Below are 17,065 nucleotides of genomic sequence, written 5' to 3'. Positions count from 1 at the left end.
GGGGCAATCACTTTGTGTAGCTGTCGGGCAGAAAAGTGTGCCCTTGTTCCAGTTTATTTTATATCCCGAGTAGCTGCCATAATCAAATCAAATAGGGCCGGAATGGTTGTTGCCGGGTGCGAGATATACATCATGATATCATTGGCATATAAGGAAATCTTTTCCTCCATAGTGTCCGTCGGTGCAATACGGAAACTACAGATGGAGGAGTGTACCCGTATCGCACACGCCAAGGGTTCAAGGGTGAACGCGAAAAGGATAGGGGAAAGGGGGCATGCCTGACACGTTCCTCTCTCGATAGGAAAGGGTGGCGAGCACCTTCCGTTGACTCGCACCGTAGCCATCGGCCGGTTGTAGGGAAGTGCAACCCAGCTACGAATATTCGGCCCTAACCCTAGTTTAGCCAGGGTGGCATTAAGGAACAGCCAATCAACCGCGTCAAAGGCTTTCTCAGCGTCCAACGATAGGAACACCTACGGGCTGGTCCGGTCCTGTACCTTCATGAGCCAGTTATGGGTATGTCGAAGGTTTAAACGAGTGGATCTGCCCAGCATAAATCCCTATTGATCCTCGTGAACCAGACCCTCAATCACTCCTAGGAGGCGTGTTGCCAATGCGGCATGAAATTCTTGTATGTTTTTCATGCCACACCGGCCTACCCTGACACATCTTGTGGTGACTTTGTGTTACACTGTGCCTGGTGTCAACCTTCACACCACCTCCTGTTAGTTGGCTTTTTTTTTTTGTTTTTTTTTTTTAAACCGTTTATTACAATCTCAAATAGTTACAAGTATGGGCCTACAACCGTCTGGCCGGCCGCTAGAGTAGCAGTATCATATGACATACATACAGAAAAATCTCTTGGCGGTGCAAAAAGGGTAAATCAGGAGATATCAGTAGTGCAGGCCACATAACTCCAAACCTACAATACGGTTTCCTTTTGTCAAACCACAACAACACAAAAACAACCACACCCGCAAGGCAACCCGCAATCCCAAGTGACAGCACGCGCTCCTTAAGTGGGGAACCCCAACCAATCGCCAAACTCTGAAGAGGGGAATGAGAACAGATCAGGGACTGGGGAACCACGTGCCCATGGCTGGGGGAGGGGGTCGGCTAGGGGGACGGAGCTGGTGAAGCAGCCGGCAGCAGCGGCGGCTCGCAAATACCCCCGCGATAGGCGTTCCAGGGGCCCCAGATTTTCACCCACGCCCCAGGCTTACCCCTCGCAACATACACCACCTTTTCACGAAACATACACCAATCCATGTGTTCTTTCCAGGCCGACACCGCCGGAGGCCTCTGGGATCCCCACAATTGAGCAATGTCACGCTTAGCGATCATGTATCCCAGAGTCACCCACCGCGTCTGCGGAACCGAGTAGTCAGTTGGCTCCCACACATTCAGCAAGCATCTCCTCGCTTCAGGCAACAGCACGACACGCGTAACCACTCGCAGGACCTCATGCACACCACGCCAGAATCGCTCCACCTTTGGGCATTCCCACAGAATATGCAAGAAAGTTGCCAAAGCACCACAGCCACGCTTACACAGTCCATCCTCAGCTAGGCCCATACGTAGAAGCCTTGGCCCCGTCACATAGACCCGGTGGAGGATCTTAAGCTGGACGAAGCGAAGGCGAGCCGGGATGGCCACCTCCTTCGGAGAAGCCACCGCGGACATCCAGTCCTCGTCGTCCAACTCCAGCCCATCGGCAACCCAGGCCTCGCGGAGGCCAGTCAGCAGGCCCGATCGGTCGTTAATCAGTTTTTTGTATATAAGGGAGATCGTGCTGTCTGGGACATGGCCATCCAGCACTCTGTCCTCCAGGGGGGAAGACTCCGGAATGGACGCGACATCCGGGAAGACGGAGCCCAGCGCGTGGCGGACTTGTAAGTACCGGAAGTACTCACTGCCTTGCAACTGAAACTCCGTCTGCAGCATCTCGAAAGTTTTGAATCCCCCCCTCGTCCAGAGATCTCCCACTGTGCTGATGCCGATCGTGTCCCATTTCTCGAAGCCCTTCGAGGTCCACAAGGAGCCCAACCTCGCCGATGCATATAGCGGTGACGCCCGGGTCAAACGGTCCTTCCACCCCATAGCTGCGTTAGCCGCGTGCCATACACGCACCATGACATGCGTCGGTCCCGTCAGGCGAGGGTCCGGCGCGCCAGAGTAAAGCGCCCGATTGTAGTCGCCACCGGGCAGGAGCATCTTGTCCATTTCAAATGCCGGGTTCAGGGCGGGCCCGTAAAGGCCATGATTAATCGCAGCTAGCTGGGAGGCCCAGTAATACCGTTTAATATCCGGGAGGGCAACCCCCCCATCGTACCACGGGAGCGTCAATTTAGCCAAGGCGATACGTGGCCTCCCGTCCCAGAACAGGCGACGCTGCAAACTCTCCACCTCTCGGAAGTAGCGCGCCGGAACCAAATCCATAGTGTTCTGGAGAGCGTACAGAAAGCGCGGCAACGACATCATTTTAAACAAGGCCGCTCGGCCAAGCAGCGAAAGCGGCAGACGCCGCCAACGCACCACGTCCTCTTTCAAGCGCTGGAGGGGGGGCAGCAAATTCCGCTCGTAGCGGGCCTCCGGGTCCAGAGTAATATATATACCCAGGTACCGAAACCCCTGGGAGGCGATCTGGATCGGACAGTCCCGTGGTAGGACCGGAGCCTCCCCGGCAAGCACATATACACAGGATTTCGCCCAGTTGATGACGAGGCCTGAGTTGCGACCGAATGAGCGCAAAACATCAACTAGGACGATCAGTGATTTACGCGGGGAGGCGAGATATAGAAGGATATCATCAGCGTAGAGGGACACACGGTCCTCATGCTCGGGGGTCCAACGGAGACCACGGATGGAAGGGTGCCACCGCAGCCACTCCGCCAGGGGCTCCAGGGCCAGTGCAAACAGGAGAGGCGACAGGGGGCAGCCCTGTCGCATACCCCGTCCCAGTGCGAATGGGGCCGAAACTCGTCCATTCACCACCACCTGCGCCAATGGGCCGGAATACAACAATTTGACCCAGCTGATGAAGCCCGGTCCGAAGCCAAACTTCGCCAGCATCGCCCAAATGTATGGCCACTCAAGCGTATCAAACGCCATGGTGGCATCCAAGGACGCCAAGATGGCCGGTTCCCGCACGAACGGGACACGCGCGAGCACCCCGTGCAAGCGTCGCAGATTAAGGGCCGTGTTACGATGGGGTATGAAGCCGGACTGGTCTTGGTGGACCAAGTCGCCCACCACGCCGACCAGCCGGTTGGCCAGCACCTTGGCGAGGATTTTGGGCTCCGCATTCAAGAGCGAGATAGGCCTATAGGATGTGACCCGCTCACGGGGTCTCCCCTCCTTGTGGATCACCACGATCGTGGCCAGACGCTGGTCCGGCGGAAGGGAACCCCGCGAGCAGGCCGCCAGGAACATCGCGCGCAGGTGGGGCGCCAGCACATCCGGTCGCAGCTTGTACAGCTCGATAGGAATGCCATTGGGGCCCATGGCCTTGCCAGATGCGACCGAGCGGATAGCAAGGGCAATTTCGTCCGAGGTGGGAGGAGCGTCCAGCGAATCCCTGTCCTCCACCGAAAGGGAGGGCAGCGCGATGTCCCGAAGCAGGGCATGGGAATCCTCCTCCGAGCAGGGAGAAACCGGGGAATACACCTCGCGGAAATAATCCGCGAAGCAGGAGACAATGGCGTCCGGCTCGGTGACACATACACCATCCATCCTCTCGATCAACGGAACCACACGACTCGCTCTCTCCTTTTTATCCAACCACGCTATCAATTTACCAGCCTTATCACCCACATCATACAGTCGCCCCTGTTGCTCTCTACTGAGGCCCCTGGCCGCCTCCGTGACGAGGGCCCTATAGGCCACCTGCTTGAGGTGTAAAACATGCAGTGTGGCATCCGTCACCCCGCTCCCCAGGGCACCCTCTAGTTCAGTAATTTCGGCCTCCACCCGGGTTACCGCCTCCCGCTCGCGCCTCCGGGCATGGGAGATAAAGGAGAGGGCCTCCCCCCTAAGAACTACCTTAAAAGCCTCCCAAAGGGAGATGGCAGAAGGGACAGACCCCACATTCTCCTCAAAGTACCGCTGCAAGGATTTGATCAATTCGGCTCGAATAGTGGAGTCGCGCAGGTACCAGGCATTAATTGGGGCCACCCTGCCCTCCCCCCTCGGGAAGACATCCAGATGCAGCAGTAGTGGGGAGTGATCTGAAATACCCCGCGCCAAATGGCGCACCTCTCCCACCCTCCCAGCATAGGCCGCAGGAACAAGGATATAATCAAGCCGCGAGAGGCTACCATGGGCACCCGAGTGGAAGGTGTATTGCAGCCGAGCGGGATGCTTTAGTCGCCAGCAATCTACCAATCCTAGTGTATCTAAGAGGCCGGACAGCCACGCCTGTGCCCGGGGGAGGTCCCTGGGGGGATGACGATCCATAGACCCTGAAGCCACCGCATTAAAGTCCCCCCCAACTACCAGAAGCCCATCCGGGAGGTCAAGGAGGAGGCGCCCCAGGTCCGCAAACGTGGTAGATTGCAACCCCGGCGGAACGTACACTGATACAAAAACGACCACTCTGCCCTCCATTCTACCCACCAAGCCAGTGTAACGTCCCCTCTCATCATGGCGCACCTCATCAATCTCCAATGGGAGCGAGTTCTTAATCATGATGCCCACCCCCCGCGAGCCCGAGGTGAAGCCCGAATGGGCCACCAAGCGATAGCCTCTCCGATTCATGGCATGAAAGGAATTACCTATGAGGTGTGTCTCCTGCAGGAAGATCACATCTGGTGAAATTCGTTTCAGATACTGCAGGACCACACCACGCTTAATCCTATCCCCCAGTCCATTAACGTTCCATGATAACACAGTCAGGTCCCTACCCCCCATCATACATGAAAGCCATCAATCGTCCCCCAAAGAGCATCTCAAAAACAACAATACAGTAAAGGGTTCGCCTTGCGGTGCAAACAAACAACACTCCACCCCCACCCACCCATCCCAACAGAACTCCCCCCTCCCTGCACCCCTGCATGAGCCCAGACAGCCCCCCCAAAGTGCAGTGTGCCTGTCGCCCCATAGATGAAAAACTAACTAGTCCCCCAGAGGAGGAGGGAAAGCCCCCAACGGACCCCGTACGACCTCCATAGGAGGGGAACATACACGATCAGTGAATGGTAACCAAAATGTTGTCCAGAGCAAGGCCTACTATTCACCCCTCAGTTCTGATCCGGTGCGCCCTCCCCGCCAACCGCACCCCCCCCACCCCCCCGGCCCCGATCCCCAGGCAGAGTATCCAACCAGTCCCCAGCCGCCTCGGGACGGTCAAAAAAATGCGTGCGACCATCCACCTCCACCCTCAGCTTAGCTGGAAAAAGCATTGAGTACTTAAGGTTCATGTCCCGTAGGCGACGTTTAACTCCGAGAAAACTCAGTCTCTGCTTTTGGACCGTCGGAGTAAAGTCAGGGTAGAAATTCACGTCCATATTATCAAGCTTGACCGGTCCCTGTAGCCTGGAAGTCTGCAAGATAGCGTCTCTGTCCCGAAAGTTAAAAATCCGGGCAATGAGAGGCCGCGGCGGAGCTCCGACCTTAGGTCTTCCTCCGGGGACCCTGTGAGCACGTTCCACCGCAAAAAGTTTACTCAGCCCCCGGGGCTGGAGATGGGTGAGGATCAGGTCTTCCACAAACAAATCTGCCGCCTCCTCCTCCCGTCCCTCCGGCACCCCGACAATACGAACGTTGTTCCTCCGGGCCCGACCCTCGGCGTCCTCCAATCGACGGTCCATCATGGCGCTCGCCTGGCCAAGCCGGTGCACCTCCTTTTGAAGGGCCGCCACGTCTGTAGTGAGACTTAAGGTGGTGTGGGCCAGGGAATCGACCCGGTCATTTGTTTTAGACAAGTCGGCTCTCACTAGGCCCACCTCCACCAGGGCCGAGTCTATCTTCTGCGCCAGAGTATCAAAGCGCTGGTCCACCGAGGCCTTCATTTCGGCAATGGCGCCCATGACGTCCCGGAGGGTCAGATCCGCGGGCTGAGCAGACGCCTCAGCAGGGCCCGCGGGGGATGTACGCTGTGCCTCTGGGGATCCCTTCTGGAGGGTGTAGCGGTCCATACTGTTTGACTGATGTGCCGGGCCGCGGCGGGTCGATTTCACCTTGGCCCGGTCGCCATCTTGCTTTGTGGACATGTCGCACTCCCAAAGTCGTGCCAATCTCCTCGAAAGGGCCGATAAACCAGTTCACGGGTTCCGGGGGGGGGTTGACCACTGCACCGCAGGACAACTCACAGCCGGCGGGTCAGCCGGGCACAGGGGCAAGGCCACACCACCGCACCCCGCTCCGCAACCCTACCTCGCTTGAGGGCAAGGAGGGCGCAAAAGCGAAAGTGAAAGCGCGGGGTACGCGAGTCGCCCAGCCCTGCCCGCCGTTGTTGTTCGCTTTGTCCCCGGATCGCCCCACAACTCCAATCCGGGGGGCCGGCGCGGAGAGGGCCGCAATCTTCGATCGGTGCTCCCACCAGTGTCCGGGGTCCGATTCGAAAACGGAAAACGGGTGCCGCCTCAGCACGGGTACACAGACACAGTCCCCTCGTCAAAGACAGGATATAATCAGGATTAATTCAGGAGGTCGCGGAGGTCCTCGGGAGCTTCGCACCTACGCGGCCATCTTGGTTGCGCGCTTGTTAGTTGGCTTTTGATACTTTACCAGTGCACCGCCATGGAGTGGAGGAAGTTACTGAGTCCTACCGATCTGTTGCACGCTAAGTACCCCATCATGGACTGGTATGGGGACCATCTGACACCGTTGTAACTCACAGGTGCCCCCTACAATCGACAGGATCTGGAGGAGTTTGATGCCGCCTGCCTCTCTGTCCCTGGAGAGGCGCTTTCCCTCCATGCAGTCCCTCGTTTCTCCCCAAAGACACCCCCACTGCCACATGTACTTTTACTATTATTGCTTTTGGTGTGGATTCCCACCTTCCACACATCAACACCATACCCCACTCCCTCTTGGCTGTCGTGTGTTGCTCCGCCTTCTCCTACTCTAGCTTGTTTCTCAGGCACCTCAGACCTCCGTCCTTTGTCTCGGGGTGTATTCCTCCCTCGGCTTGGTGCTTCCCGTTACCATCCCTCCCTCGTACTGGGCCTCACCCCAGCCTGCTGGCGCGCCCCGTCTCCTCGCCTCAGTGGGGTGGAGCATTAGCCCCAGCCCTCTCCTTCCCGCCTCCCGCGAGCAGCGCGGCCTCCTCCCGGAGCCAGGGCGAGCTGGATGGATGGCTCGGCGCTGCGAGTTTACTCGGAGCCGGCGCAGCATTTGTCAACGTGTTACTTCCCTGGAAGAGACAGATGCCTGCACCGTCTGCCGGGCCCCGAGCCTAACGAGCGGCGGCCTGCGAGACGCCGCGACAGGAGAGAGCGGGAGGCGGCCGCCGTTTGTGGAGAATTAATGCACGTTTTGGGGAGCCGTGGTGGGGGCGCATTTTGCAGGCAGTTGGCTCACGTGTCCCTTCTCGCTACTCATCGTACGTGTAACGTGACGTGCATCGTGAGAAACCTGGGCCTAAGCGCTCATGGAGAGCCAAGAGGTGTACCAGAGATGCAGAACTTTGAAGTATAGTGAGGCCGAGTCCTTTGGGCCCGTCGTGAGGTCGGGTATATGGAGACTGCGCGGTCTCATGTGCCGAAGCTTTTCGTGTGTTTTAGCTGTTTGTAGAGACACCTGGGTAAGAGGTGCGCATTCATTTAAAAATTCCGAGCACTAAATTGTTTTGCACGTGGCATACTCTGGAATTACAAAAAAGTATTTGAAAATACTTTTTTTAGGTTTGCTTTTCACAGTTCAAAAATACTGATGCGCGGATAGATGCCTTTTCAATTCAGTGGGCTGTCTAGACTTGAATCTCGAGGCACGGGTTCACCCAACGAGGTGCTGCTCGCGAGACGTCCTTCTTTTCGAATAAGTACTGCGGGCGGGTGTTCACAGCTCCAGGCTGTATACCCGTCTCTTGCATACATTCGGATATTTCTCGCTCAGTGGTGTAGCACGGCCCTCCTCTCCCATCTCTTGGTAATATATTCAAAGTCCGTCATGAAGGGGATCCAGCAGCGGGTTCCGGTGCCGGGGCACCATCTGCACTTACAGCAGCACTAAGCACGTTGCTAGCCAGTTTCAATCGCTGGCACCTTCCAACTCCCCAATGTTCCGTTCCCTTGTGGCTTGTCGAGTGCGGCGCCAGCATGATGCGTTTGCCAAGGGTTCGCATTCATGAGCGCTGCTTCACACCGGGTGTGCCCGTAAGACAGAGGTAAGACTCGCGCCGAGCAGACTGGTAGAAACGACATGCACATTGGTGCCGGGGTAACAGACGCCGTCACACTCACGCAGTACTGAGCCGCCAGTATGCCAGGAGAGTTGCACAAGCACAGTACCTAATGAAGCGTCCTGCCAACTTGCACAAAAAATGTCACCGTGTGAGGAAGGCGGAGCGTGCCGAGAAGTACTGTAGGTGTAGGGATACTTTTGAACCCCATCCCCATAAAGCTTTCGGACGCTGGTGCCGATGTCCTGGGTGTATCAACACCCCTCAATGTACGCCGGAGTTCGAAGCCTCGGAAAGCGAGCTGGAAAACCACAATTTACAGTGGTTTTCAGCTCGTTTTCCCTGTCACCGTGTGATATCGGCTCATCGCCGATGGGCGCCGATATCATGTCACACGGTGGCACCTTGTGAGTTGGCTGGTAGGGTGGAGCCTTATGCCTAGAGCTTTCCACCTCGAAGCTGGGGAACCGGGTTCGAGTCTCGGCAACGACGCTCAACATCCTGTGATTCTGGGCAAATCACTTAATCCCCCGTGCCTAACAAATATGAATGGGACCATCGGTAACGAAACTGGTGCTCTTGTAAAGCGCTCTGAAACCTCATATCTTCGGGTCTAGTTCGCGCTATATAAAACGTAGGTCATTGAAATTTCAACTTCTGCATAGAACAGAGCCGACCGGACGGATGCGAGTATGTATAGTGCATCTACATGTCCCTCAGACAGCTGGGCAAGCCGGCACCTGGCCACACCCACAGATAAGGCATAGTGCTGCGTGCCAGTGCTGCCCGTCATCGCCACAGCTGGCCATTTTTAGGTCTCGCCTGACCCAGCGCATGCGCTGGTCTGGCGAGACTTATTGAGAGGGCTCCAAAAAGTGCTACCAGGCCAGCCTAGAGCTACAGTGCATGTGCGCGGGCGCGCGCGCCGCGCTTGACAGCGATTACTTTCATTTTCGCGGCCGCTTTGATGTGTGATCGTGATTACTTTCGCGGCCGCTTTGCATAGCCAATAGGTCTCGCTTTTGGGACCTTATAAGTTTAGTTATGCAATTGTTGCATGGCTAAACACTTATAAGGTCCCAAAGGCGAGACCTATTGGCTATGCCAATGCTTGTTGAAGCATGTTAAAGGTAAGTGAGTTTTTAAAGTTTTCAGCACCCTGTGGAGCATTACGTCAAAAGCGCTGTTAGCTACACTGAAAAGATGCTGCTCCGTTGCCGTGGCGAGAGAGATCCTCCTGCACTGCACGAGTGAGATGCTGGTGAATTACACGGGAAATCCCTCGTACCAGACAGCTGGAGAGGTAATCAGGCATGCCACTGAAGAGATGTCCCGCTGTTGCCCTGGCCAGAGAGATCCTCTTGCAATGCGCGAGTGAGATGCTCTTTGAAAACGCGGAAGGCAGATGGAGAGATAGTTGAACATTTCCCTGAAGACACGCTGCTGTTTGTTGCCCTGGAGACGTGTATTGTACCTGAGATGTGTTCTGTTATTGTGCTGGAGAGATGCAGTGCTACTAGACCGAAATACTCCGACACAGACAGCTGCTTTGTGCCCCGTGTCAGATAAATGCCCTGAAGGAACCAGATTCAGTCTAGGGGCCCAGGCACTGCATTTACAACACGGATACCTCAGGACTTGACCAACGTGCGTGTGTTTCCAGCAAGTTGCTTCATCTCCCTGTGCCAAAACGTGCAATGCATGTGCAGTGTTAGTGTTGAACTATACAACGTGCAGCCTTTTACCGTCCCCGATACACGTCCTCGCCAGCTTGTCTCAGCAAATCTTGGGGTTTGCGGTATGTATGCTGTAGTAATATTCTTTGGTAAGCACCCCTCTGTTCCTCGATCTAGTTCCATGCCATATTCCTAAAACCAAAAATCCGTCCTTGCACAGGAGAGATGTCACACTGCACCAGGAGTGTTTTTTAATGTGCAGCAGCGAGCCGTCCTGTTGGTGCTGCGGGGACAGGCTCTGGCATCGCTCTAGGATGGTCTGGGCAGATACCATGCAGCTACACTGAAGCCGCATTCTGGCATTGCGCTGGAGAGTGGCGCAGCCATGAAATAGAGTGAATGTTGGGTCCACGATGTGTGGGATGCTTGGTTTTATTCACACCCTTCCATGTAAAAGGACATTATCCCTTTTATTTTTCATGCAACATCTGCATGCTGTCATGGTATTTTCAGTTGTTTCATAAACCTTGAATTCTCCTCCCCCTCACCTCATCTCTTCATTTCATTTTCAGTTTACAGGACATGGTGACAAAGTATCAGAAACGAAAGAATAAAACGTGAGGAGGCAGACGCTCTGCCGATTTTTCAGATATTCTAGTGCTCCTAACCCCAGCATGTTTTTCCCCACAAAAGAGACACCTGTTAGCCAAAATCTAATTCTGCATGGTTTACTGCATGTGCCACGCGTGTGAAAGTAACATGCACGAGTAGTGCCAGGAGATGACAGACCTGGGCATCAGTATCGCCATCACGATGAAAGTAATGTGCAGGGGCATTACCATGAGGGCGAGAGTGCTGTGCATTGACATATTGACATTGCTACTATGAAAGTAATGTGCGTGGACGTTGGCATAAGGGTGGGAGTTCTGTGCATGGACAATACAATCAGTATGAACATACTTTCGAATTGCATTGCTATGGATGTGAAGGAAATGTGTGTGGATACTACAGTCCGTACGAATGAAATGTATGGGGACCTCGCTATCGATGTGAAAGAAATGTGCATGGACATTGCTGTCAGCCCAAAAGAAATGTGCACAGGCTTTGCTATTCTGAGTAAAATGTGCCTGAAACCAGAGGTCGGTTTGGAAGAAACGCAGGGGCATGTCTATCGGTGTGAAGGGATTCTTCATGGGCATTCAGTGTCATGTGTACATATTTTGCTATCTGTGTGAACGATGCTGTAAGTGAAGCATGCTATCCTTGTGAATGAAATATGAATGTTCTCCCTCAAACATATGAAGGCAAAGTGTATGGGCATTGTGTATTCGGTTTGAATTAACGGTACACGGACATTGCGGCCAGTCTGGCATGCATGCAGGGATGCTGCCGCCAGTATGAGTAGGTATGTCGGCGTTGTAATCACTATGAAGGAACAGTGCAGGGACATTGCCATTACTACGAATAGACACCATTGACGTGGCTGCCGCTGTGAGAGAAATGTGGTTAGATATTACCATCAGTATGAAAGAAATAGGCCTGGAAATGGTCATAAATGTCATTGGAGTGCACACACACGGGTGAAATCAGATTGGATTTGAAAGTGTGAAAGAAATGTTAGTTGGTAGAAACATCCGGAAAAAAAATGTTCACAGATAGCATTAAAAACGTGAAAGGAATGTGCTTGTTAATTGCTAGCAGTGTGAAAGCAATGAACCTATTAATTCCCATACGATTGAACGATATATTAGGCAGCGTGAGAAATCAGACTGGGGTTGAAAGTGTGAAAGAAATGTTAGTCGCTTGAAACATCCGACAGGAAAACATTTTCACAGATAACGTTAAAACGTGAGGAAATGTGCTTGTAAATTGGCAGCAGTGTGAAAGCAATATACTTATTAATTTCCATTAGTGTGAAAGAAATGTGCATAAGTGTTGCCATGGCTTGAAAGAAACCTACTTAGGTATGGCGATCTCTATTTTAAAAAAGGGGCACAAGCACAACCGTCTATTGAGTATAAATGTAGCGCGTGCATCGATGTTGACAGTACGAAAAATATGCACAAATATTGCTGCATGTGTGGAGATGTGCTTTGCCATTGCCACAATTACTAATGTGCAAGCTTATTGCCACGAGATGACAGTAACTGCATGGTAGTTGTAGTGTGAATGGAAGAATTGTGCTCTGACATCACCGCATGGGCATTGCCGTAAAGCCACAAGAGTGAAACATGCATGGGCGATGCTAGCCCCCCATTAACCAAGACCTCTCTCCGAGCTTTTGTGTAGTAAGCCTTGGTTTTTTGTGTATTCCTCATTCTCTGTGAAGTGATGATAAAACTCTGACTATGCACCAACACCGAGGGCAGGTTGCTCAACGTTAAGACATTCAGTTAGCACCGTACCCCAGTGGGAATGTTGAATGTGGACTATGTGAAGTAATTTTTTTCCAATAATGAATTGGCTAATAGGGGACGGAATCCACCATAACTGGGGCAGAGAGCAGGGCATATTGCAGAATGGACAGCCCAGGAGCCCGAATGATAAGTGCATGGCTACTGTTGATGAGATGCTTTTAGGAAGATGGTTGATGTATTCAGTAGTACACCGATGTGCTTCCAAGAGTGCCTCTTAAAAAACACAACAGTGCAGAAACTATATGGGATGAGTTGTAATGTTTGTGGCGGGCCTGGTGTTACCGACAGTCCCCGGAAGAAGGCATTCTCCATTTATCCATCGATTTAACTTAACCTTCGGATAGCCTTCTTTTTTTTTTTTTTAGCACAGATTGTCACCATCCAGCCAGTTTCATGGTACTCAAATCCTACACCGGTGGTGCAGACACCAGAGTGTTACCCTACATCTCTATTGGGATACAAGCTTTGAAATTCTTCCATTGCTGCAACAGCCAAGTCTTGCATCCCTACTGTGTCATAAATTCCAAATCATGACACATTAGTCCTGTCTACAGTGCGCAACACACTGAGGGTTTCTTCAGTGTTCTGGCACTTGGTTCCTGCTGTGGTCAGTGGTGTATCACTTCTAATACGCTCTGCTTCCAGGGAGGGCTCTGACATGTGGGGCCTCACTCCTAGCAGTGCTATTACTCCTGAGTTCTACTTCTCATTGATGCCCTGACGTGTGTCTTGCCTTCCATCATCCTGATGACACCCAGGACCTGCCTTCCATGAGTCTGATATCACCCTTTAAGACACCCTGGACATGCCTTCCATGAGTCTGATGTCACCCTTTTAAAGACACCCTGGACCTGCCTTCATCAGACCCATGACACCAGAGTCTTGCCTTCTATCAGTCCAATGATACCCAAGACCTGCCTTCCATCTGTCCCCTGACAACCCAGTCTTGCCCCCAATCAGTCCAGCGACACCCGTGTCTTGCCTCCTTTCAGCTCTCAGACTTGCATGCTGAGTGTTCCATGTCACACAAAGGCAGTTTTGTGAAGAGGCTTGTGATACAGTAGGAGGGAATGCAAATATTGAAAGGGACTTTGGGAAGCTTCAAACTCCCCTTAAGAGCATTGGTACAATCCAAGAAAATCTAAATCTGTCTTGGTTTTGTTTGGATTACGATCTCCATTAGTTATTTTTAGGTCTCGCCTTCGCAGCACGCATGTTCTGCACAGGAGGGCCTTTAGCAATCGCTCTTCTCATTTTCAAGGACTGTACTTGTGGCGGCATCCACCTTGCGGGAGCGCAAAGCGGCGCGCCACAAGCAAGAGTGCAGTGCTTGAAAATGAGCATACTGCTCTCCCAAGTGCGCGCGCGCGCACACACCTCGCGGGCTTGTTGTAGTCCAGGAAGTTTGCATCGCTGCAATGCTCTGGCCAGCTCGTCTCCTCTCTATCTGTGTGTGGAAGCAGTTGTAATCAATATTCGTGTTACCCCTGCAGCTGTTTGTTCTTTGCTGAAAGTTTGCATCGCTGCGACGCTCTGGCCCGCTCGTCTTCTCTCTGTGTGTGGAAGCAGTTGTAATGAATATTCGCGTTACCCCTGCAGCTGTTTGTTCTTTGCTGAATGTTTGCATCGCTGCAATGCTCTGGCCAGCTCGTCTCCTGTCTATCTGTGTGTGGAAGCAGTTGTAATAAATATTCGCATTACCCCAGCAGCTGTTTGTTCTTTGCTGAATGCATGTCGTTTATTGCTTCCTGAGTTTGATGGTCTGCTTTTACGTGTATTCTGCCTTTGCAGTCCCACGCAGGGGGTGGATTTCCTTCCATTGCCTGTGAGAATGGAGATGGGTCCGATCCTGTTTCTAGAAGGGTTGGTGTTATTACAGCGCGGTTTGGTGAAGCTAGTAACCAATTTCCATTAATACCTTTTTGTGAACCCGTCCCTGCTTCTCGCTCATATCTACATTCTTAGAGGTCTTTCACCCCTCTTCTTTGTCTCCCCCTCGAACTTCTACCCTCCTTCTCCAGCAGTCAATGTCCACCCTCCTCCTTCACGTATAGCCCCCACCCCGCCAGCGTCATCTCGAGAGTCTTGCTGACTTACACAATACTTCAGTACAGTGCCCTGTTATAATTTCAGGGTAACCATCAAGGCACTAAATTTGCTCGGGACAAACATCTCGCAAACCAGTTCGGCGATCACAGACGCGCCTCGTCATGCGGTCTGCGTCTATTTGACAGCGCAAGACACTTCTAAAAATAGAGGAGCTTTTTTTGAGCTTTGGTTCAAGCCCTCATAAATTTTATTTTTCAATGCATTACATCTGTTCCAAAACAAGCAGGGCCCTCTGCCTATTGTTGCTGCTGCACACAGGCCCCGTTGTGCCAGCCGCGGTGAATCACTCTTTCTGCAGGCTGCTGAGACAGGCCCCTCTCCTGGGGCTGGCGGGCGGCCAGGGCGGGCTGCATCTGGGCCCTTACTGTCTGCTATTCATGCCTGCGGGGCAGGATGGGTTGGCAGGGTTTCTCCGCGTGCACTCGCTATTATGGATGTTGCCTGTACCCAATTTCCTCTCGTGCCACGCCTGTACCCTGACCCCATCTTCTGTCTCTGGCTGCGGAGCTCTTCTCTCTGTTTCTACCTCGTCCCCCATCCCCCAGCAGCGGCCGCATCTGAAAGAAACACGTTAGTTAGATTCCTCACCTTAGAATATCCCCAGGCGTCAGGCTGGATCCGGAAAGATTTTTGTAGCAATACCCCTTGCGAGTCGGTAGACGTCGTCTGCGGCTCCGCGTCCGTCGTCGGCGGCGTGCGCCGGAATGACGTCGTCAGAGTACTTAGACGCCGCCCTCTCGCGCTGACGTCAGTTCTTCTTTTTTCCGCGCCAGTAAGCGCCGATCTGGGAAGAGCTTACCCCTAGTAATTTTTTGACTAACTCAAATCACTTCTTTTGGTCTATAGACTCGACTCTGGTGCCGGTAGGATGCCTGGTTTCAAGGCCTGTGACGCCTGTCATCGCCTTATGTCGGTGACGGATCACCCTCGCTGGTGCCTGTATTGCCTGGGGCCCGACCATGACGCGGAGTCGTGCCTCGATTGCCAGACCTTGACGTCGAAAGCTAGGTGGGAGCGGTCCCGTAAGCTTCTCGAGCTTCGGCACTCTGCTCCGCGTCGCTCTCGGTCCCGGTCCAGGAGGAGGTCCAAGGACCAATCGCGGAGCCGCAGCCATCGTCATCGCTCGTCGGGGTCTTGGGGTAAGTCAAAGCACTCCAAAAAGTCCAAGAGACGACATCGCTCTTCGGACTCCCCTCGCCGGTCGCGCGACTCGGCTGAGGGTCAGGGTGGTCCAACCCCCGTCCGTCCCCATACCCGCCGGTCCCTGGGACTGACGCGACTCCGCCGGAGGTCAGTGCCTTCCTCTCGGCCATGAGGGGCCTGGCTCCGCCGTCGACGCCTGTAGGCGCTCCTTCGGGTGCCCGCAGGTTCGACTGGGCGACCTTGCGTGCCAGCAGCTCCGACCCCGGCGCCGTCGACGGCTCCGGCCCCGACGCCGCAGGTCCCCGAGGGATCCAGGCCTGGATCTCGGTCGGCGCCGGTCGACCTCACGACGCCTCCTCCGCCGGCGCCGACACCGGTTCCACCTCCGGCGCCGTCTCCGGACGACGCCGTTCCCCGGTTCAGCCCCGGTCCGGACCCGGCGCCGATACGGCGCCGCACCCGAGGTCGATGGATGACCATTTCATCTACCGTCCGGCTCCGATAGTTCCTCCTGTTTATCAGGAATCGGATGACGGGGGCGACTGGGAGGGGTCTGAGGACCCTATGGCCCTCCAGGGTTACCTTGCACAGGACTGGGCAGACGAACTGGGGGATGCCAGTGGTCTGGACACTTCGCCGGACGCTGGCTTCATCTCTCCTCCGACTGTGGCCTCGGAGGAGGGTGTAGCTTTTTCAGTGGTGCTGCGCAAGGCGGCCGAAGCCCTAGGGCTGGAGTTGCCTGCTGTGGCCGTGAGGACTAATGTCCTCACAGAGGTCCTTCAACCGACAGCAAGCTCCACTGAGCCTCTGCTGCAGTTAAATGAGGCCCTCATAGACGTTCTGCAGGGTACTTGGTCCAAGCCCTCCACAGTTCCTCCTGTGGACCGGAACGTTGCCCGGCGCCACCGCCCTGCTCCGGGCGACCCCAGTTTCCTCTCCCAACACCCCACCCCGAGAGTCTGGTTATCCAGGCCTCAACCTCCCAATCCTCCTTCCCGTCCGCTCCTCCGGATCGGGAATCCAAGAGGTTGGAACAGTTTGGCAAGAAACTGTTCTCGTCCCTGAGTTTGGGGCTGCGGTCTTTAAATACTGCTTGCCTTTTGGCATGTTATTCCCACTCTCTGTGGGATACGGTGGAGGACATGCTGCCCTTGTGCCCGGTGGAGGCCCGGGCACGACTCACTCAAGCACTTGCTGACGGTCGAGATGCAGCACGGCACGCCATACGGTGTGGACTTGACACCACGGACTCGCTGGGTCAGGCGATATCCACCACGGTGGCGCTTCGGCGTCACGCCTGGCTGAGGTCCACGTCATTTTCAGGGGATGTCCAGAGTTCCCTCATGGACATGCCCTTTGATGGCACTCGCCTTTTTGGT

The 17,065-nt window shown here is 54.2% G+C and overlaps 1 protein-coding gene across 35 annotated transcripts in view; it reads left to right on the top strand.

The window, feature by feature from the left end:
* Positions 1-17,065, top strand: part of MYO18A (myosin XVIIIA) — a 768,001-nt gene that overhangs the window by 703,232 nt on the left and 47,704 nt on the right. For 31 of the 35 annotated variants that reach the window (XM_085649195.1, XM_085649183.1, XM_085649193.1 and 28 more), the window contains one exon: positions 10,590-10,634. The exons of the other annotated variants lie outside the window; for them this stretch is intronic. In XM_085649195.1, coding sequence (XP_085505321.1) covers positions 10,590-10,634 — 45 coding nt within the window. The remainder of the gene's footprint in view (positions 1-10,589; positions 10,635-17,065) is intronic. 35 annotated transcript variants of the gene reach the window in all.

This window comes from Triturus cristatus, chromosome 3_2 (genome assembly GCF_964204655.1).
Source record: "Triturus cristatus chromosome 3_2, aTriCri1.1, whole genome shotgun sequence".
In the NCBI taxonomy this organism is placed as follows: Eukaryota; Metazoa; Chordata; class Amphibia; order Caudata; family Salamandridae; genus Triturus; species Triturus cristatus.
The sequence above is the reverse complement of the archived record's forward strand: the minus strand, read 5'-3'. Positions and strand labels throughout refer to the sequence as shown.